The sequence below is a fragment of the Heterocephalus glaber genome, unplaced genomic scaffold, assembly GCF_053883595.1.
Source record: "Heterocephalus glaber isolate CG9 unplaced genomic scaffold, H.glaber_assembly_v1.0 deba00001606, whole genome shotgun sequence".
NCBI lineage: Eukaryota > Metazoa > Chordata > Mammalia > Rodentia > Bathyergidae > Heterocephalus > Heterocephalus glaber.
Window position 1 is genome coordinate 36,907,665 of NW_028258377.1, and position 22,436 is coordinate 36,930,100.

The 22,436-nt window shown below is 39.1% G+C and overlaps 1 protein-coding gene across 3 annotated transcripts in view; it reads right to left on the reverse strand.

Moving 5' to 3' along the window:
• Positions 1 to 4,207: 4,207 nt before the first annotated feature.
• Sec24a (SEC24 homolog A, COPII component) overlaps positions 4,208 to 22,436 on the reverse strand; it is a 71,092-nt gene continuing 52,863 nt past the window's right edge. For all 3 annotated transcript variants that reach the window (XM_004836554.4, XM_021241019.2, XM_021241017.2), the window contains 8 exons: positions 20,870 to 21,043; positions 17,789 to 17,899; positions 16,236 to 16,411; positions 11,653 to 11,790; positions 10,168 to 10,272; positions 9,743 to 9,835; positions 7,909 to 8,012; positions 4,208 to 7,118 (listed from right to left, as the gene is read on the reverse strand). In XM_004836554.4, the coding sequence (XP_004836611.2) occupies positions 7,004 to 7,118; positions 7,909 to 8,012; positions 9,743 to 9,835; positions 10,168 to 10,272; positions 11,653 to 11,790; positions 16,236 to 16,411; positions 17,789 to 17,899; positions 20,870 to 21,043 (1,016 nt within the window). In that variant the 3' untranslated portion in view covers positions 4,208 to 7,003. The remainder of the gene's footprint in view (positions 7,119 to 7,908; positions 8,013 to 9,742; positions 9,836 to 10,167; positions 10,273 to 11,652; positions 11,791 to 16,235; positions 16,412 to 17,788; positions 17,900 to 20,869; positions 21,044 to 22,436) is intronic.

The window sequence follows — 22,436 nt, forward strand, 5'->3', positions numbered from 1 at the left end:
CCCTGTAGACATAGGTCTTGGATTATAGTGTCTAGGGAGGAAGAGGGCGAATAATGGGGGAATTTTTCTATTAGGATGGTCGAGAAACAGGAAAAGTTATGAAGAGAGAGATTCATGGGGCTGTCTGGCTGAGGCTTTGATCTCTTCAAGTCACAGGAGGCAGCTGGATGATCTTCGTGGACATGGGTTCAGTTTCTGTCCACTGGAAAAGGGGAGCCTTTTGCAGACAGAAGTGGACCCGAAAGGAACGACTCTTTACTTTTGCCACCATTGGAGTGGTCAGGATCACTTAAAAGGGTCCTGCCGGTTTTGGTTTTAATTAGCACAATGTGAATGTCACACAGCTGTTACACTGTACTGTTTAGGGAACAACAACAGGGCAGTCTGTGTGTGTTCAGTACAGATGCAAGGTTTTTTTTCTCTCGTATATTTTAAATCTATGGCTGGTTGAATATGAGGATGTGGAATCCATAGATACAATGGGTTGAGTGTATTTTTAAATTTTTTTTTGTTTTTTTTTCCCACTGAACATCAAACCCAGGGCCTCACACATGCAAGGCAAACTCTCTACCACTGAGCTACCAGCCCAGCCAGACTGCATTTTATCCTCACAAAAGTCCTTTATGAGAGCCGAGGGAAATGCAGCTGCTGGAGTGGACACTGGGGTTCTTGTCTTCATACAGAGTTTACAGAGGCCCTTTCTTGACCTTTAACGAGGATCTGAGTCATCTTGGGGCCCAGTTAAAAATGTAGAGTGAGAGCTGGGTGATGCTACAACCTGTAATCCCAGCACTTTAGGAGGCTGAGGCAGGAGGTTTGAATTTTTGAGGCCAGCCTGGGAAACTTAGTGGTTTAGCAAGACCCTATCTCAGAAACAAAAAAGGGCTGAAAATGTCACCCATTGAGAAGAACATGGGCTTCAATCACCAGTAGGAAAAAAAATAATAATAAACTTTAGGAAATCAATCCCAAAATGAGTGAGAAATTTGACTTAATAATTTTCTCATGAACAACTGTTAAACATCTTTCAGTATTCAGAGTTGAAAAGCAATAGGTAGTGTAACAATTTCAACATGAGGAGACCTATCAAATGGTACTCTCCTTACAAGATCAGGCCTCAGCATAACACACTGGACAGCCAGACGGTGAGCCAAAGGGAAAAAAACTAATTTTAGATGGCACTGAATATTCTGTTCTGCAGTATTTTATAAGCAATGTAAAATACTAAAGTTCAGCATGTGGATTTTGTGGGCTGGGAGAAAAATCACTTGGGTGTTTGGATGATGCAACTTTTGAACATTACTCCACAGTGATATTCATGAGGATTTGTTACTGCCCGACAATGGCAGTTTTTCTGGTCATCTAGGGGTGCAGCTGAGTGGTAGAACACATACATGCACGAGGCCTTGGGTTAAATCCTCAGCACCTAAAAATAAAATAATATAAATTCATGCCTCCTTCAGCCTTCAAGCAGCCTCTAGCACATGCACTCTGAGCTTTATCTCCAGGCCTATTTTTAAATTTTGAGACAGGGTCTTGCTAAGTGGCCAAATTGCCTAGAGTGGGCTCAAACTTGTGATCCTCATGCCTCAACCTCCCAGAGTGTACCACCCTACCACCAACTTGTGAGGCTTCAGGCTCTAACTCCTCAGTACCCACTGTTCGAAGCACTCTTCTAAAGTGACTTGTTGTACGGAAATGTTAAAGATACCCAAAGAAGGAATTTAGGGAACACAGACAGGATTTCACGTTTTCCATGTTTTGTCCCTGAAGAAGGTACTCTTTTTTCACTATCAGTTTTTCCTTTCCCTTTCTAAGTAGTTGTTCTTTCTAATATGACTTGATATAATCAATGTTTTATAACAGGGTAAACTACCACTCCTCAAAGTTCCCAATAATTAATTACAATCATTACATAATAATTATTTACAATTAGTATAATTAATTATTCAGAGTCACATTGAGTGTTTCAGGGCCTTTTTTTCTTTCTTTCTTGGTACTGGGGATGGAAGGATGGGAAGTCAGAGCCCAGCACATGTTAGACAAACACATTACCACTGAGCTACATCCCTAGCCCCACTGTTTTTTGCTTTCTGGGGTTTAGTTAGGGCAAATTTTTCACTTCCTCTAAGCCAGATATGTGCATAACACCTCACAACATGTGGCTGTGCTTAAAAACTGAAGGAGTTTGGAACAGTTCTTGAGACAAGGTCTCACTGTGTAGTCCAGGCAGGCTGGCCTTGCACTCATAATGGAACCCAGGCAGGCCTCCACCTTTTCAGTTCTCCTGCTGAGGCCTCCGGAGTGCTGGGAATATGGGCATGCATTGCCACATCCAGCCTTCCTCCTTGTTCTTAAAAACAAGAGATAAAATTCCAACAGGAGAGCTGCCCTCCCTATACAAGGAGAAAAAATTCTTACAGAGGACAGGAAGTTGGGACTCAGAGAATTCTGCACCAACAGAACTCGCTAAAAATAATTCTTGCCTCCCTTTAGCCTCCTCGTAGACCTTACTTTCTCACATGTCCCTCTCTGATTGACCTAGTATAAAAGCATTTGGGTTTTGCCACTTTGTAAAACTTAAGAGGAAAATGTGTATACCTACCTTCTCCTGTGAATCTGTTCTGTCAATTTAATTTTCAGGCCTGGATTTGGTGCCCAGTACCCTCTTATCTGACAAAGAGAAGTGTTAAATCTTCAAACCAGGCATGGTGGCACAGCCAGCCTGTGCAGCACAGCAAGATCCTGTCTCAAAAAAAAAATTTTTTTTAGTTGTAAATAGATCCCCAAAACTCATTCAACTAACTTGGAATCTCACCAGTTATCTAAAATATTCATGTTTTCTGTCGAGCCCTAGGCTACAAACTTTCAAACTGGCATTAATAAAGTCATTTTAGGGCCGGGGATTTAGCTCAGTGGTTTCACCACCTGCTGCACAAGCACAAGGACACGAGTTCGATCCCCAGTACCAAAAAATAAAAAAAAATAAAGTCATTTTGAAGACCTCTTTGGGCTGTAAATGAACATCTGATTGTGGTTATATAATTGGAGAAATGTATATTGTCATACATATACAAGTAAAACAAAAAGAATGGAAGGAAAAAATGGAGACAAAGGTTGTATAAATGGGGAATTAAAGAAGGTTGGAGGGGAGGGGAATGGGAAAAAATTAAGGCATATTACGTACAGGGCTGGGAATGTAGCTCACTGGCACCGCACCTGTCTGGCAAGCACAAGGTCCTGAGTTCGATTCCCAGTACTGAAAAAAAAAAGATATATGTGCAGGTACAAATACCCCATGGTGAATGTGACCATTATGTATGATAAACATATACATTAAAAAAGAATAAAGTTTTTTGGTTTTTTTGTACCAGGGATCGAAGTCAGGACTTCATACTTGCCAGGTAGGCACAGCACCACTGAGCTAAATTCCTGCCCCAAAAAGAGTAATGTTTTTAAAAAAACAAATGTACAAGTAACAACATACTTCCTCTTTTCTAAATCTTGTTTTGTTGTTTTTTGGTGCTGAGGATCAAGGCCAAGGCTTTGTACCTGCTAGGCAAAGTCTCTACCACTCAGCCACAGCCCTGTTCTCCCCTTTAATACACAAAGTTGGCTAACTACAACTCCAGGATAAATAAGACTGTCTCATTTCAGAGCCCACGGAAGCCAAAAGTTTCAGTTCTTTAGACAGATGTGTTGATACCTGACCCTCATTTAGTCATGAAATTTGAAGTGTCAAGAGTTCAGATTCCATACTTACCCATTTTGGAGTCTTTGTAGTTCACTGATTATCCTTCCTATCACTTCTCAGGGGTGTATGTGAGTACCGCGAGTTTGAGGACAGCCTTGGCTACCTAGTGAGTTCAAGGCCTGCCTGAACTGCATAGCAAGACCCTCTCAAAAACAAAAAAAGAAAAAGAAAAAGAAAGCTAACAGATTATCTTCAAATGAATTTCAATCTACAATGCAAACCCAGCTCTACTTGTGGAGCAGGCATTAAGAATTCACTTTATACCAGGCAAGGCCCTGGGTTTGAGCCCTACCTAGCAAGGCAAAACCAGTTATGATCTCCTAGAAATATACCTAAGAGATGTAGAGCACCTTCAGCAATAGTTTTTCATTGACTTAACTTAGATGCATAAGATAGCACTACTCAGTGGTTGGCAAGTTCTTTCCATCACTTTAAAGAACCAGTCACTGTATGTAAGCTCTTTCAATTAACTTTATTGAATAGCCAATTTGATAAGTTAGCACAGATCAAACAATTGTTTGCATGGGTTACAAATGACTTTGTTTTTACAGGAATAAACAGTGAAAATTACAAACTGTAAAAAGGAAGACAAATCTTGTCTCATTTCAGAGAGCAAGATTTAACACAGCACACTGAAGATTGATACACACTGGAATCTGAGAACAAGAATTTAATGGTACAATATTATACACTACTTTACAAAATTAAAATTTCTATATAAGGATTATATTTGTACTAGTTAACAAAATCTTGAAATCACATTTGGTGGTCCCCTAGATAAGAGCTGTTATGCATCTTTGATTATAAGAAATACATCTTTTACTCTAATTATTGCAAAACAGTCTATTAGACTCAATACATTACATTAAATTAAAAACAATGAGAAAATATATGCGAACTAAAATAAATGGTACTGCTTGGTTAAATATTAGTATGTCAGACTTACAGAAATGTTATTTTAAAAATTCTAGAAATTAGAAAAATAGAGTACTTCTTATGGTAGAACTGCCATGCTCAGATTTATATACCAAGATTGCCCTTGTCTGTTACTTTAGTAGTTGTAGATCTGTAGAAAATTCAAGGATCTTTCATAATTTACAACTACGATAAAAAAAATATGGCATAGTGTAAATACTAGTTGCTTTGCATCAAAAAGTAATACAGGATGATAAGGCAGTGCCCTACTACCAAAAAAAAAAAAAAATCAAACTAAAAAACATTCAATATTTTAAAAAATAATTGTTTTTTATCAATATTCCCAAAAGGTTCATTTCTTTATTTGGAGAACAAAATACATAAGTTATGTATTTTATGACCTGTTACAAAATTATTCTGGATTGCACATGTTATACAGTATCTAAAATAATTTTTAAAAGTAAATTCGTGAACTATACTAACAAAGCACATGGTAATAACAAGTCATACCCACTTAGGGATATAGTGAGGCACAAGGAAGATTATCCCTAGAAGCACAAATGTTTCCCTCTGGAAAAGTCCTTACTACTATTAAGAAAGGACCTACAAACATCAACATTTAAAGTCACATTTAGAAGAAAATTTTAGTTAAAGAAACACCAGTACATAATGACTGTTTCTTAAAAAGGAAAATATAATTTAATTTGGTAGAGTTTGAAAACTGCTTCCTAATAAATGAAGCCACGTTCGAGGAAACTTCCAGCTCAATGTACCACTTGCACACTGAAAGCAAATCTTAACACTGCTCATGGGAGATAATATTTTCATGAAACCCATTACTCTGATCCAGCTGGCAAACAGTAGTTGTACACTCTATAGGGAGCTTCTTCTCTAACCCTAACAACTCAGTTGAAGTCAGCCCATGTGGACGTAAACCTGAAAGTTACTGTTTCATTGGTGATCGTGTAAGACCAAGATTGTAAACACATTTTCCAACCTATAAGAAAAGTTTCATCAAGTATTACACACAAATATCTTAAAAAGTTCATACAAGACGATTCTGTGAAATCTGCGCCACTTTTAAAGATATTGTATCACAGCACTTTAAATTACAGATGTATAATTTACCTATTTGTAAACAAAACTCGCTTCATAGTCCTGACTATATTTCTCTAGCTGAATCAAAAAAGCAGTCTTGTAAGCATGTTCATCAATCAAGTTTCCTTCATAACTTCAACAAACTGGAATTGTGTAATCTTAATATCCACCAAGTCAAACAGCAGCATTCATGCTTTCATAGGTTGAATATCCCAGAATAAATACTTCTTATTGGAAGATGGCTTCCAATTTACTTATGAAATGCCTTAGAAAAATGTTGCTGATGTATTTGAGATATTTTTAACTTACTTCATTCATCCTCATTTCACCAAAATAATACTTTTATTATATATCACAGAGCAGAAATGCACCCAACAAAAACCCACTTGCAGGATCAAGGTAACTAATTTCTCATCTCCCTATTATCATTGCCAGTCCCGATACATTTATGAAGGCAGCTCAAATTCTTTCCGCTGCAGAAGAAAACAGCATGTTCAAATCCTCCACAGCAGATCAGAACACCTAATGATAGCTTCCCCTTCAAATGATAGTTAGTGCCTTTGTTCTTCAACTGTAGAGAATACTGACAGAATGCAAAGCTCAGCGCATTACTTCATACTCTTCTCAAACTAGCCTAGAGTTAGTTTACTCTAGTTTTAGCCAGTAACCTTTTCCTTCCTTAAAAAAGGAACAAAACCAAAAAATCCAAACACCAGAAATGAGGAACAAATTCTAGTTCTACATTTTATTTAACTTTAAATTGATTTTATTTTTTTAATTGTATGATTTTAAAAGATTATCAATGGATTTGTTACTTCCCTGCAATACTTAGTCGTATGAGGTTTTAAATGTAGCAGCCAAAAATTCAGAAAAATTAAAAAATGAGAAATATACATGTAGAACACAGAAGTCTTTATTTTACAAAATGTACTTTGCCTCTGCAATGTTGTGTCTTATTTTCATCCTTAACAAGTCAAACATAATTGGCAGCAAAGGAAAAAAAAAGTATCCAATCATATGTAGATATATTTTGATTTGAAAAATAGTGTTTCAGAGTTGCACGTTTGATTCTCTGCTGTGGTCCTTTATTTGCTAGAGTTTGATGAAATCACAGTGAAAACATCTTAATCATCACATTAGTTCACAAACTTAAAGAGAAAAGGAAGGTATCACACATTCCCAGGAATTCTGCATTATTGTCATTTCCTTAGCAATAACCAAGTCAAGTTTCTTCGTTTATTTATTCACTTGCTGTTGTATATGCAAGAGGAATTCATAATATGATAATGCAGATTCTGTTCTGTCTTCTACCATGTTCTGAAGGAAGTTTGCTTTCATTGGACTCTCATCCCTTAGAAATAAAAAACACAAATATTTATATATGTTAGATAAAATGTAATAGTAAAATAGTGGATTCGTCATGGGGTTTAATAACTATCACAATATTTAGCCTACAAATACCTACTTCTAGAGGCTTTTTCTAAGATTATTTGGTTCATAATGTAAACTCCATGTTTAAGGGGGAAAATTTTTAGTGGAATTAGAAGAAACAGTGGCGTGTTTTACTAAAAAGTTCATTAAATTTAGTAAATCCAGCAATTGGTTATAAAGCACAATTTAGTGCGGGGGGGGGGCAGGACATTTGCACTGCGCTATCTCCCTGCCCCCTTTTTTATTTTGTTTGTTTGGGTTTTTTTGTACCAGTGATGGAACTCGGGATCTTGTGCTCAAAAGGCAGGCAGTGGAACCACTGAGCTAAATCCCCGGCCCTTATTTTTTATTTTGAAAGAGGGTCTTACAAAGTCACTAAGTTAACCAGACTCGGATCAAATCTGTGCTCCTCCAGCCTCTGCTTCCCAGAGTGCTGGGATTACAGGTGTGTGCCACCACGCCTGACTCAGTTTAGTACTACTTACTGAGAAGAATTACTAGATGGGGCTGAGGATGAGGATGAGAATGTCGCAGTGCTAGGGATGGAACTCAGGGCCTTGCCCATACTAAGGAAAAGCTCTACCACAAAACGGCACTCCCTTCCCTTTTATATTCTTGTGAATGCCTGCTTAAGTTACATATATCTGCAATTCAAAAGAGGTCCTTGCAAGACCAAACACATTATTTTACAAATGAAAAATTCAACTTACCTTATTATATAAAGTATCGGGAAAAACGGCCTCTGCTCTCTAAGCCAAGAGATGAAAGCTATCGTCCTGGCAGATTCTGGTGTATCGAGATCTGGAAGTTCTGTCTGTTAAACAAAACCAAGAATATATAATTTAGTTACGCATCGAACAGTCTACACCACTTCTCGAATTTTAACATGTTCATGGATCGCCTGGTGATTCTGTTGGACTAGAGTAAATTGGTTTGCCTCGGAGGTCACTAGGTCTCTGCTGAGACCACTCCACTCCACTGGTGTTACATAAAGCAGCCCCACACAATACATAAAATTACCTAAAATACCTATTCATCCATTCACAGCCTGAGGGCTAGTGCTTGTCCTAGCTAGAATCATGACCTGTCTTTGTAAATACATGGAATTTTCTGATGATTTCCATGAATGGAGTCATAGAAGGCATCAATATGAAAAAGTGATAAAGGGCCAGGAATTTAGCTGAGTGCCAATGCACCTGCCTCACAAGCACAAGGTACTGTGTTCAATCCCCAGTACCAGGGGAAAAAAAAGTGATAAAATAAAACACATATTCCAGAGTTGGATACAAACTAGCAGTAGGGACTGAAAAATGACACTAAATAAAACTATTACTAATTTGAATTTAAAATTCAAAACTACCCAAATACTATCTTATAAGTGACTTCTCATGGAATACTTCAGTTATTCCTTCATAAAAAAGAGCAGCCCCATTTTATAAATGAGCCTGTTTTGTGACTTGTTCAAGATCACACAACTAGTGACAAAGGTCCATCATTATTTTAATAACCAACATTAATTCAACAGACACTGATGTCGTTCCCTAGGTGAACCAGGGTGGCAACTGGCTTAGTTCCTGCTCCAAAGCAATGGTTTAAGGCTCGGTCAAAGAGCAAGCAGTTCCTTGCCAAACACACACACACACACACACACACACGCACACACGCACACACAGCCCTAACACTAATGCCACCTGAGGCAAGCTTTTTTTGAGGGGTGGGGAGGGTCATTAACTAAATTCACTATTTTCTCCACATGAGTATGAGTATCGTCTTCTTTGTGTGTATGTGTGATACTAGGGACTGAACTCAGAGGTGATCCACCACTAATCTCCATCGCCACCCCCTTTTATTTTTTCAGTGCTGGAGATGTGAACCCAGGGCTACACTCTACCATTGACCCACACCTCTAGTCTTCCTTTATTTATTTTTAAATTTTTAAATTTTCAGAAAGTCTCACTTTAGCTCAGGCAGACTTCAAACTTGTAATCCTCCTGCCTCAAGCGCCAGCATAGCTGGGATTACAGTTGCACAACAGCCTCTTTAAGCACGTTTGAACAGACTAACAAGTCAACCACGCACATTAACAGAAAGAGCACCATTATAATATAAGATACTGGCCGGGGATTTAGCTCAGTGGTTTTGCCACCTGCTGCGCAAGTGCAAGGACCCAAGTTCGATCCCTGGTACCAAAAAAATAAATAAATAAAAATAAAATAAAATATAAGATACTGTAAGCTTGCATGGTAGCACAGGCTTTGAGTCCCAGCTTCCCGAGAGGCTGCAACAGGACGATTGCTGAGCCCAAGAGCTTGAGGCTTGCCTGGTCCACGCAAGGAGACACAGCCCCCCCCCCCCATACACGCTTACAAATTAAAAAACATAAAAAGAGGATGTTTAGTGAGAAAAGAAACACAACTTGTGGGAACATTTTTATCTTTTAGAAAAATCTGCAGTGCTAATTTCTGATTTCAAATTGGGACAGTTATGTTTTTGCCCTCTTTGGCATGTCTTTTAAGTCTTCTATAATGAGTAAAAGAGGCTTACCATGGTCTGTGGAATTGATGCATAGTTTTGAACTCCTAGAACTTGGGTGAGAAAATTTTGTGCACAGTTTTTTCCAATCCAAAGCATCAGTACCTGTGAATAAGAATAAAATTATTTGACAGGCAGTCAACAGTCTGCCGACTCACTTTGCCAGTGAGTATGTTGAGAGATCAAAAGGATGGGTATATTTTGTGAGACTGTGCAGCCTGTGACTGAACTAATAACAATTAGCACTTAAACACTGGCGAGATGTATGGATGGCGTGACAAGGAGGCCAGAGAGGCAGCAATTGGCAGACACACATACACATAGGTTAAAGAGTCTGTCATCTGTTCAAGAAGACAGATACTAAAGGAAGTGAGGCCCAGTGCTATAAAGCTGCAGAATTACGCAGTGAGGAAGGGCAGGACATGCCAACAACTCACAGAGCCGGCATCCATGAGGAAAGCACCATCCCTGCTCAAATTCTCCACTGAGAGCTGAAGGACAGGAGGCTGAGGTATGGTTCTGTCGTTGATGTTGAGTGCTCCCTGAGGAGGTAAGCAAAAGATTAAAGCTGATAGATATAGGTAACACAGAGTCACAATTTAACAACAATAACAAAAATTAAATGATTGCTACCTCCAAGACTTTAGGCCTTGCTTACTTCAACAAAGCAGTTATTCATAACTAAACATAGAAAAGACGAAGAAATATTTACCACTTAGCTGAACAAACCCACCATGATTCTCAAGAAGACAAATTAACATCTGATCTTTTTTTTTTTCCAGTACCAGGGATTGAACTCAGGACCTTGTGCTTTCGAGGCAGGCAAGGCACCACTGAGCTAAATTCCCAGCCCTACCTACTTCTGGTCTTAAATACACACACACACACACACACACATACTTTTTTCTATTTTGGTACTGGGGATTGAACTCGGGTCCTTGAGCTTGCACAGCAGGCAGCGAAACCACTGAGCTAAATCCCCAGCCCTATTTTTTTCTATTTAAAAATTGTGTGTGTGTGACAAGGTCTCACTATGTAGTTCAGGCTGGCCTTAAGATCACTGGGTAGCCCAGGCTAGCCTTGAACTTGAAGTGATCCTCCTGCCTCAGCCTCCTGAGTGCTGGGATTACAGGCTCGCACCACCATGCTCAGCCCCACATAAGTGGATTTTAACTGGACTATGACTTTAAAAAGATTACCAAAATATTATTTCATATATATGTGCATGTGTGTGTATCTTGACAATTTTAGAAAGATTATGATTTAACATTTTCATGCTTATAATTTTAATGCTGATAAATTTGCTATTAAAAGCAAAAAAAAGGGGGCCAGGGATTTAGCTCAGTGGTTTCACCGCCTGCCCCACAAGCGCAAGGACCCGAGTTCAATCCCCGGTACCAAAAAAAAAATTGCAACTTAGATAAATATGTTTTTCTTAACTCAAAGATACTTAGTGGTTCTGCCGCCTGCCTCACAAGCACAAGGTCCTGAGTTCAATCCCCAGTACCAAAAAAAAAAAGACACTGTTATACTGAACACTGACCTCAGTTGTTCAGACATAATTTACTCTTGGGAAGCTCCTTTCCAATCAATTTGTTTAAATAAATAAATAATTGTTTGCTCTGTCAATCTGATGCTCTCCCCATTTCTGAGCTCTCTAGAGATTTGTTAGGAAACTCAGATAAAGGCATTCTTTCAGGAGCATCCCTAAACCAAATTTTTTCACATAAGTCTAGCAAAGAAATAAAATATAAAGCTTTGAACAAGCAAATCCTTCCTCAATTTTACACTGGACTGAATATGGTTAAGCTTATAAATCTCTGAGGAAAAACCCACTAAAAAAGAAAAGGAATCACTTATTGTTTGTTAACTTACAAAATACAACCAAAAAAAGTGTTTTTTAAAAAAGGAGCCAATCTTACCTCATCTGAAAGATTGTCAACTCTATACAAACTGGGATGTGTCGTGAGCATAAGGTAAACCAAAGGCTGATTTTTCACTTGACACATAGCAAAAATGCGTTCATCTAGACGTGCATTTGTTCCAGTCTGGAATGACTTCTGTAACAAAAACAAACCCCATTAGCTCAGTGGTTTCCCCTCCTGCCTCACAAGTGCAAGGTCCCGAGTTCGATTCCTGGTACAAAAAAAAACCCCACAACCCCCCAAGAAAGATGTTTAAACATACAGAACTTTGTGTCAGTTGTTAAAAGAATATCAATAGAAGAACTAAGGAATTTACTATAAATTATACTTTAAAAAATATCTTTGCAGAAGCTATATACATGTATATAAGTTGTGACTGTAGCCTCACCTGAAACTCTTAAGAAATTAACTGATGATGGCAAAGTTATTTGATCACCCTGGTGTTTTGTTTCCTACAGTAAAATAGGTCTAAACTCTATCTACCATACAGCAACAGCACAGTAACAACTAAGAAACACTATGGGAAGGAAGACATCAGACTACAGATGACAAAATAAAGCACACTGCGGGGGACCAAAAGGATATGCATTAAGTGTTCTATAAAGGTGGGTGATAACTAATAGTGACTGGCACTGCTTCTTCCATAGTTAAAGCAATCACACAATGTACCAAAGCTTACAAATCAATGACAAAAAATAATAGCACAAATGAGGATGGCTGTTTAGTAGACCGTTAATAAGTAATAGTAAGATTTACCCTGTATATTGGCTTCATGGAAAAAAAATAGTTTTGGGGTAAGGTTTTAAGTATTTAAATTGAGGAAAAGTTGGACATGATGGTTCACGTCTGTAATCCCAGCATTCAGGAGACTGAGGCAGAAGGATCACCGTAAGTTCAAGACCAGCCTGAACTACAAAGCAAGACTCTGTCTCCAAACACACACACATGAAAAGAAAAGACAACAGGGGAAAAGAACAGGGCCAGGGATTTAGCTCAGGGGTGCCACTGCCTGCCTTGCAAATGCAAGGTCCCAAGTTCGATCCCAGGTACCAAAAAAAAAGAAGAGGAAGAACAATGTGTGCCATTGCAGTATTTCAGTGGTAGGGCTGGTAGATGTGCCTGGGTAACATAGCAGGGCTGGTGGCCCAAAAAAGAATGCTGAATTTTACTGCACCTGCTTAAAAATGCAGGCATTAATGCTGAACTTAATTTAGATTCTCTTGTCATTGGACATAGCCAGGCAAACAGAGCACTCAAGATTGGCCACTGCACCTAGAGAGCACATGGTGAGAACAACCCATACATGAGCTCGCTGCCACACTGAGATGATCCTTACTGGAAAGGAACAGGTTGTTGCTACAAGAGAGGAAGAGGCCGCACAGACGAAAAGGTAAAAGGCACTGTGGCTAACCCAGCCTCCAGGATTCTCACTGAAGACGTGCTGGGTTATCACACATTGCCTGGAGGGTGGTGGTGAAAGAGGAACCTGATCAGATACTGAGGATGATGGATGTTGAGGGTGGAGCCTCTTGCTAAGCTGGTTTAACTAGACTTTTGCTAAAACTGACTTTTATAAGGAACTGCACAGATAGTTCTAGGAGAGGGTTTAGGAGCCTATCTAAAGTTTAGTCCAGCACAGAATCTGTAACCACGGAATGGAATGTTTTGTGCATTTAATTATTTATGATGAGACTGAGTCGATCCAAATAACCTCCCTTTTTCAAGATCAGTTGCACTATATGATATAACAGTCACAGGAATAGTATTTCTTCATAGCCATAGGTTCTGGGGATTAGGGTATGGATGAGTGCCAATCCTAAGGAATCCTGTCCACCACAGGTATATGTTACTAGGTAATAATCACAGAAGGATGTTGTTTTGGACTGTGTTCTTGCACTAGACCTCAACAGACTGACCAGACTAAACATCACAATGGAGTCACTCGTACTAAAGTGTCACATCACCGAACCAAAACTAAATTGTTATCTAACCTTTGGAGGAATCAAGAGAGACATTAGACACATTTCCCAAACAGGCCAGTTTCAGTTCCCATGACGATGAAGTTCTCTTTCTGCTTTAACTTTTCTCCCCACTGCTGGGGCCTGAACTTGCTCGTGCTGTACGAGAGCCCAGTCCAATCTCACCCTACTGCACAGCCCCACTGCTGAGGCCCCTAAGCCAATCAAGACCTGAACAAAGTCTGCCTTACTGTGTTTTAACAAGTTTCACTGAATGAGAACAAGAAAAGTCCATAAGCCTTCTGAAATTGATAAATGGCTAATCACCAAGAAGGAGACAAGTACAATTAGAAATGAAAGAAGCAAATCTATTTATTAATTTGAAAATATTCTCTGGGTATCTCTCAGGCACTTCAAACTGTTCTAAGTGCTGAGACAAAATAATGAATGAAAAAGACGAAACTCCTTGTCCTCATAGAGCTTACATTCTTTTTTTTGTTTTGTTTTGTTTTTTTGGTACCGGGGATTAAACTTGGGTCCTTGCGCTTGTGCAGCAGGCGGCAAAACCACTGAGCTAAATCCTCAGCCTCAGAGCTTACATTCTATAAAAGGCGAGATAAATAATAAATAAGCAGCCAGGGATTTAGCTCAGTGGTTCTGGAGCCTGCCTCAAAAGCGCGACATCCTGAGTTCGATCCCCGGTACCAATAAATGAGCAAGCAAGCAATATGTGGTCAGTGATAAATGCTACAGAAAATATACAGGTGGGAAGAGAGACAAGAGGTGTGAGGGCATTTGTGCAATAGGAGGGAGGAGAATGGGAGAGATCAAGGAAGGGAGGCCTTGGAACAAAGACAGATTTGCGAAAAGACTTGAAGGAGAGAGAAGCACTCAGATTTTTAAATATTAAAATGTAAATATTTATGTAACCTCTGTACACATATATCCAGCTATGGAAATATATAACTTGAATTAAAGAAACTGGAATGGTTGATTCAAAAGCCATTCCTGTCAGGGAGTAGCAGGTTGCCTTCTCATCTGAAACAGACTACACACTCCAGACCAGTAGATCTTGGGACTTCAGAAAAACAGAAAAATTATCAAGATCCAGAGCAGTGCCTGATCGGTGCTTTTAATAAGAAGCATTAACATGGGCTTTTGAATTAAATTTTATAAGGAAAGGTCCCTTGAGGTTTATACACTCAGATATTAAATTCTTGGTACTGGATAAATAAGCCTACTCCACCAGCTCAGAGTTTTCCTTCTCCCTTGGGAAGAAGAGGAGTAGGGCCAAGCAGTAGGCAGAGGAGACATATAATAATAAATAGCAAATGACAAAATCATATAAACAATGCTATGCAAAAGAGCTGTATAACATTTGAGTTCAGAGATAAAGACAGGGACGTGCAATCCAGGAATTGGGGATTTAGCTCAGTGGTAGAGTGCTTGCCTAGCAAGCACAAGGTCCTGGGCTCAGACCTCAGGACCAAAAAATTGCTTTAAAATGAAAAAAGAAACAAAAGAAGAAGTATAACCCAGATCCTAGAAACAGATGCACAGGTATGAAAAATATATCTAGAGTTTGAAGATTAAGGAGAGTAATACTGTAGGGAACAGGAAAGAGAGAGGAAAAAAAAAAAAAGGACTCACAAACAGGCCTCCTCCTTTTTAAAAAATTAATTTTTAAAATCAGAAACTAATTATAATTGTAATCTTTATGGGATACAAAATACATGAAATAGTACACGATGTGCCAAGAGTGAATTGAGCTAATTAACAGTCTATTGCTTTAAATACTTATCATTTATTTATTTGTCCTAACTGAAATATTGCATCCCTTGGCCAACATCTCCACATAACCCCCACCCTCTAGTAACCACTATCCTTTTTTTGTTTTGTTTTTTGAGACAAGGTCTCGCTATGTAGTTCAGGTTGGCCTTGAACTCACTATATAGCCCAGTCTGGCCTCAAACTCACAGCACGTGCGCGCGCGCGCGCACACACACACACACACACACACACACACACACGCACGCACCCCTCCTCAGCCTTCAGAGTGTTGATGACAAGTATGGATCACCACACTCAGTTAGTAACGACCATTCTGCCCTCTGCTTATACATACTCATGTTTTCACTTGCAGGTGTAAGTGAGAACATGCAGCACATGTATGCCTTCTTAATCCAGCAATAAAATGTACAATTTCTGTTTTTAGAGAACTGGAAGGCCAATTATCCTCTGAATTTCTGATAACATCACCAAATACTTAGTGAGCATCTCCTCTACCCAAGACACTTGTTTTAAATCAGTTATTTGTAACTTTCTTCAGCTCTAATTCCTACAAGGCTCAAATAAAAAGTAAGGTTCTCAAAAAATAACTGGCCAGCTACTCAGAGGCTAAGGGAGGATTGTGAATTCAAGGCCAGCCTGGGTCACCAAAGTGATGTTGGAAGGAAGGAAGAGGGGAGAAGGGAGGGAGCATGGTAGGTGGGGGGAAGGAGGGAGGGAGGGAAAGAAATCTAACTGGCATAAAATAACATACATAATGTTTAGGAGTTCACAGAATAAAACTTTTGATTATGATACTTCCACTAGGCTAGTTTCTCTTTCTGTTTTTCTTACCTGTTTAAGAAGAGCCAACACAAAAAGTGGGAAAAGCCGCAGAGAGAAAGGAACCATGAGTCCTGGCTGCTGGTTACTGAGGACTGAGGAACGGTAGGCTGAGAGAGAGTCAATGACGGCATTCACCAGGGCATCCCGGGCATCACTCAGACTGGCGGTTATGGACCTATCAACAGCTGATTGCAGGGAGGACAGGGACAAAAGGCAGACAGACAGAAGTTTAGATGCTCCATTGGTAAGGACAGAAGAGACGATTTTTTTAAAACTCAAGTAGTAGCAACATACTTGTTTTGAAGACTCTCAACCTACACCTAAACTCAATGCATGTGGTATCAAAATTCCTTTAATTATTTACTAAGTGCTATGATCAAAATTTCCATATAAATGAAAAAAGAGGAATATTGTTATCTGGTCAACAATAAATTTAAGACTTCATCAATTAAACAAATATGATGATTTTAAAGATGATAAAATGTGAAAAATATGTGCATATTGGGCAAAGCTATTGCAAAAACTTTTCTTTAAATCTACAAATACTGCCTGATAGTTACTGTTGTCAACAACAACGATAAGGTTCGTACTGTTATCAAAAAATATGACTTGCACTAAAAAAAACCTAAAAGTAGTGGCCCTCAAATTTCTTAGGTCACAATGTTCAGGTTTTAACAATTTGTAACAATGAAGTGAGGACAGATCCTTTACTAGGCTCCATGAAAGAAAATTTCAGGCACTGGGATAACTATTCCTGTTAAAGGCAGATTTGAATTTGAGGCAAATAAGACTCTGAACGTCTTTCCTAAAGGAAAAAGGCAGCAAGAATCAAACTGATGTTAAACTCCTTGAATTTGAAAAAGCAATAACAACAACAAAAATTAAGTAGGCAAATATAGGGAAGAATAGGTAAAGGATGGGTGAAGTTTTTCTCTTGGTGCCCTTGACTTGGGTGAGGCTGCAAACACGTGGACAGTACCCTGGCTTCCATCTCAAACTTGATGACGCTAGGTCTAATGATTTTATAATACATGACCGTCACTTTTGTCCATGTTACAGAAATCATTAAAAAATCAAATCTGTGTCAGGTATAGTGATGCAGGCCTGTAATCCCAGCACTCTGGCAGGCTGAAGCAAGATCACCAGTTTGAGCCCTGGGCATCTTAGTGAGACCCTGTCTCAAAAATAAAAAAGGGCTGGGGATGTAACTCAGTACAAAGGCCCTGGGTTCAATCCCCACTCCCACCACCAATTAAAAAAAATACAGGCATTAAAATTATATGGTGGTGATGACTAGACAGCCAGCCATGGAACTGTACAAGCAGAAAGGGCAAAATCTGTGACATAATGCTATCTCAGCATAGCTTTTTAACTGGGGCGGGAGGCAGCTAATAAACCTATTTAGACAAAAAAAAGATAAGATTATTTGCAGAGATTTCCACTGAAATAGTTACAAGCACCAAACACTGAAAAAAGTGTAAAGCTAATTACTTAAAACAAAACTGTGAGAACTTTCCTAATGGTATTACTTGTAGAATACCTCAAGTGGTAACACCTCTTACCCATATTGGCCAGTAATCCTGAAATTGCTTGAACATCAGCTCCAAGAAAGACTTCGTTCAGAGTGGAGACCACTGGCAAACACAGAGTATGAACTCGAATTCTTCTTTCACCTTTGGGAAAAACACATGATAGTAAGGGACAATAATATACAAAAAACTTCCTTTTGGTGCTGAGACTGAAATAAAACAAGGTAACACTACAGACTTTAAAAACTCATACCAAAACAAAAACAGAAAACAGCCTCACAACAGCAAAAGATAGAGAGCAGTTAGCACCTCTGTTCCCCAGTTCTGAGGCTGAAACCAGGACCCTCATGCTGAGCTCCTTTTATCCCTATCTTGAGACAAGGTCTGCTAAGTCAATAACTTGCCCAGGCTGGCTTTGACCTTATGACCCTCCGGCCTCAGCCTCCCGGAGTGCTGAGATTACAAGTGTGTGCCACAGTGCCTAGCTTAGAACTCTTAGATGATGCTGATGGGATCCAAAACGTTACAAACACTTTGAAAAACAGTTTGGCAAGTGGTTATAAAGTCAAGCATACCATACAACTCAGTGATCCCTCTCTTAAATAGACAGAACATAAGGACAAATTCCAAATATATTTTGGTTTTTGTGGGGTTTTTTGGTACCGGGGATTGAACTCGGGTCCTTGCTCTTGCGGAGCAGGCAGAGAAATCACTGAGCTAAATCCCCAGCCCCTCCAAATACATTTTGTTAAAATTCAGAAGGCTATACACCACAGCTTGGATATCGATAATTTGAAAATCCAAAATCTGCAATGTTCCAAAACCTATACTTTTCTGATTGCTGAGATGATGACACAGGTGGAAAATTTTACAGTTTACATCATGTGATGAGTAGCAATCAAAATGAAGGCACACTAAACATACTGTATAAAATAACCTTTAGGCAGGTTAGGGATGTATCCTAGTATGGGCCAGGCCCTGGGTTCAATCCCCAGTACCATGAAAAAAAAGATCTAAGAAAAAATAATAACCTTTAGAAGGTATATATAAAACATACACAAATTTTGTGTTCAGACTTGGATCCCTTCCTCAAGATATTTCATTATGTATATGCAAATATTCTAAAAATGGAAAAAATCCAAAACACCTCTAGTTCCAAACATTTCAGATAAAGAATAATCAACCTTTCTATGATTCCATTTCTATGACATTCCACAGTGCAAAATTACAGGGTCAAAAGCTGGGGATTTAGTTCAGAGGCACTGTGCCTGCCTTGCAAGCACAAGGACCTGAGTTTGATCCCTGGTAACCACCTCCCCCAAAAAATTACAGGGTAGCAAACAGATCAGTAGCTAGGTGTGGTGGTTACATGCCTGAAATCCTGAGCCAGGAGGATTGCAAGTCTGAGCCCAATCTGGGCAGTTTAGTGTGACTCAATGAGACTCTGTCACACAAATAAAAAAGAGCTGGGGATATAGCTCAGTGCAAAGGCCTTGGGTTCAATCTCCAGTATCACGAAAAGAAAAAAAAAAAAATGAAATCACTGGTTACCAGTGGCTGGGAATGGGAGAGACTTCCTATAAAAACAAGTACAAATGTTGGGTGTGATGAAACTGATCGTGATGTCTTGACTACAAAGATGGTTAAATGACACAATTTTCCAAACTTGTGGAATTTTACATTAAAAAATAGTGCGTTGAGTTGGGTATACAGTTCAGAGGCAGAGTATACACTTAGCAGATAGAGGGCCTGTATTTGATCTTGGCATCACACACAAAAATATGCACAAAAACCAGAACTTTCCTAATATTAAAGGTTTTTATCAAAATGCATATTTTTACTGATTTTGGGCAGGCTGTAAAGGTGAACGGACACAGCACAGAAACACACCCAAAACTTTTTTTTCTCGCCAGGGATTTAGCTCAGTGGTTCCACCGCCTATCTCCCAAGCCCAAGGACCAGAGTTCAATCCCCGGTACCAAAAATAAAACCAAACCAAACCAAAACTTTTTTTCCTCTTTCCAGTGCCAGGATCAAACCAAGGGCCTCATACATTATAGGTGCCAAAAAAATTTTTTTTCAGTACTAGCAACTGAATTTAGGGCCTCACATGTGCTAGGCAAGTGCCCTACCATTAGGCTACACCCCGGCCTTCCTATTTTGAGACAGAGTCTCACTAAATTGCCCAGGTTAGATGTGAACTTGTAATCTTTCTGCCTCAGCCTCCCAAGTAGCTGGGATTATTACATAATAGGTGGGTATAGAGACATGCACCACTGCACCTGCCTGGCCAGAATAGCTTTTAAAGGCGGTAAGTCAGACCTAGAGGGCAGGAGTGGTAGATCTTTAAAATAAAAACATAAACTTAATGTGCCTTTATTTTCCCTTAGGACAATAAACAAATTATAAAATGATTAGGAAAAAATGACACCCTTAAAGGGTATTACCTATCTTCCAGCATGAGCTCCTTCAAAGCTCAACCCAAGCGTCCTCCCTGTGAGGGTCAGGGCCACTGGCCATTCTTCTTAGAAGAGTAACCCTGAGCACTTTTATCACTGCATATGGTTCACTCTTCTCCTAAACTAGCATCACCAAATGACATACCACTATTTCACTGATTTATCCTTTTTCTATCTGACTTGCCCACCAGAACCAAGCTCTACAAAGAAAGGGATGTTTTTAACTGCTGTTACCGGAGTAACTGACATCTGACGTACAGCAGACATATCTATGAAACAAATGAATACAACAAATGGTTTAGGAAAACAAGGGCAGTTGTCTCAGCTCTACCAAGAACAACAACAAAGCTCTTCTAATTAGAAATACTTTATCATTTATTAGAAGTTAGTAATTACCTCCCAAGAAAAGAGTTTATCATGGGCACAAAATATAATACCAGAATACTGTTTAATGTAACATTGTAGTTAGCATACTGTATTGTACACTTAAAAAATTTAAGAAGGTAGATCTTTTTTTTGTTTTTTTGGTACTGGGGATTGAACTCAGGACCTTGCGCTTCCAAGGCAGACGCCAGAACCACTGAGCTAAATCCCTGGCCCAAGAAGGTAGCTCTTAACTTCTATTTTTTACACAATAAAACTAACAAAAATTTACCTTTGCTTGATGTATACAAGAGTGCTGACTGAAAAGAAACCAGCTGAGTGTCAGTAAGACTCTCTCCCACTGACATCTGCACTGCATACCCAGCATCTGGGTTGACGTTGGGCAGGGATAACAAGTCCGTTGACCGAACAAAGAAATTCCCATGGAAAGTATGAATGGAAAGACCTAGGAGACAAGAAATTACCAGAGTAGGTTTTATGCACTTCCATATGGGTATTCACATTTTGTCCTAGTCACTTATAAGAGAGTAAAAAAGTTTAGTTAATACACAGCAAAGTGGTTAGAGTAATTACATAATGATGGAGTGAAAATGTTTGTCATGTGTACCCACAACATACATATATTTAGCTTGAGTAATAATTTATTTGTGGAAGAGCAACAGGTGCATATATTGCTCATGAAATAAAAGCCAACTTTAAAACAGTAATCAGAAAGAAAAAGAAGTATGTAGGTCTATCTATACAAAAATAGTTATGTCGGGTGGGGATTTAGCTCAGTGGCAGTGCACCTGCCTCACAAGCACAAGGTCCTGAGTTCGATTCCTGGTCCCAGAAAAAAAAACAGTTGTGTAAGATGTAGTTTAAAAAAATTTTTTAAGCTGGGCATGGTGGTGCAAACTTGTAATCTCAGGCCTCAAAAGGCTGAGGCATGAGGACTGCCACAAGTTTAAGGTCAGCCTAGCTATAGAGCAAAACCCTGCAAAAAATAAATAAATAAATAAAATAAAAATCAGGTTCAGTAGCATATGCCTATAATCCAAGCTACTTGGGAGACTGTGTCAGGAGAATCAAAAGTTTGAAGACATGGGCCAGGGATTTAGCTCAGTGGTTCTGCCGCCTGCCTCACAATCACAAGGACTTGAGTTCGATCCCTGGTACCAAAGGAAAAAAAAAAAAAAAAAAAGTTTGAAGACAATCTGAGCAACTCAGTGAGAACCTGATTCAAAATAAAAAATAAAAAGGGCTAGCGATGTAGCTCAGTGGCAGAGTGGTAGAGTGCTTGCCGGCATGTGTCAGGCCCAAGCACCAAATAAATAAATAAACAAATTAATTAATTAATATTTTTAAAACAAGAAACATAAACATTGAGAAACTGTTAGAATAAATAAATGAATTCAGCAAGGTTGCATTATTATAAGGATGGATAATTGAAAATTTCATGTGGCACATAGCTTGACCAATAAATTTCATGCCTTTTTTGGGTGGGGGGGGTGGACCTAGGATCAAACTCGGGTCCTTGTGCTTGCGAGGCAGGCAGCAGAACCACTGAGCTAAATCCCCAGCCCTTGACCGATAAATTTCAAAATACAATGGATTAGTGGGTTTTTATCTTTTCTCTCCTACATATTTCATAAAACTACCTCCCCCGCACTGCCCAGTACTGGGGATAGAACTCAGGACCTTACACACTTGTGAAACAGGCTTGGTGCCACTGAGCTAGATCTTGCAAGTGCAAGATCCCGAGTTCGATCCCTGGTACCAAAAAAAAAAAAAAAAGATTGCCTCATACCCTCTCATAGAGTAAAAATATTGCCATATATAAATTTAAAAAGTGGAGG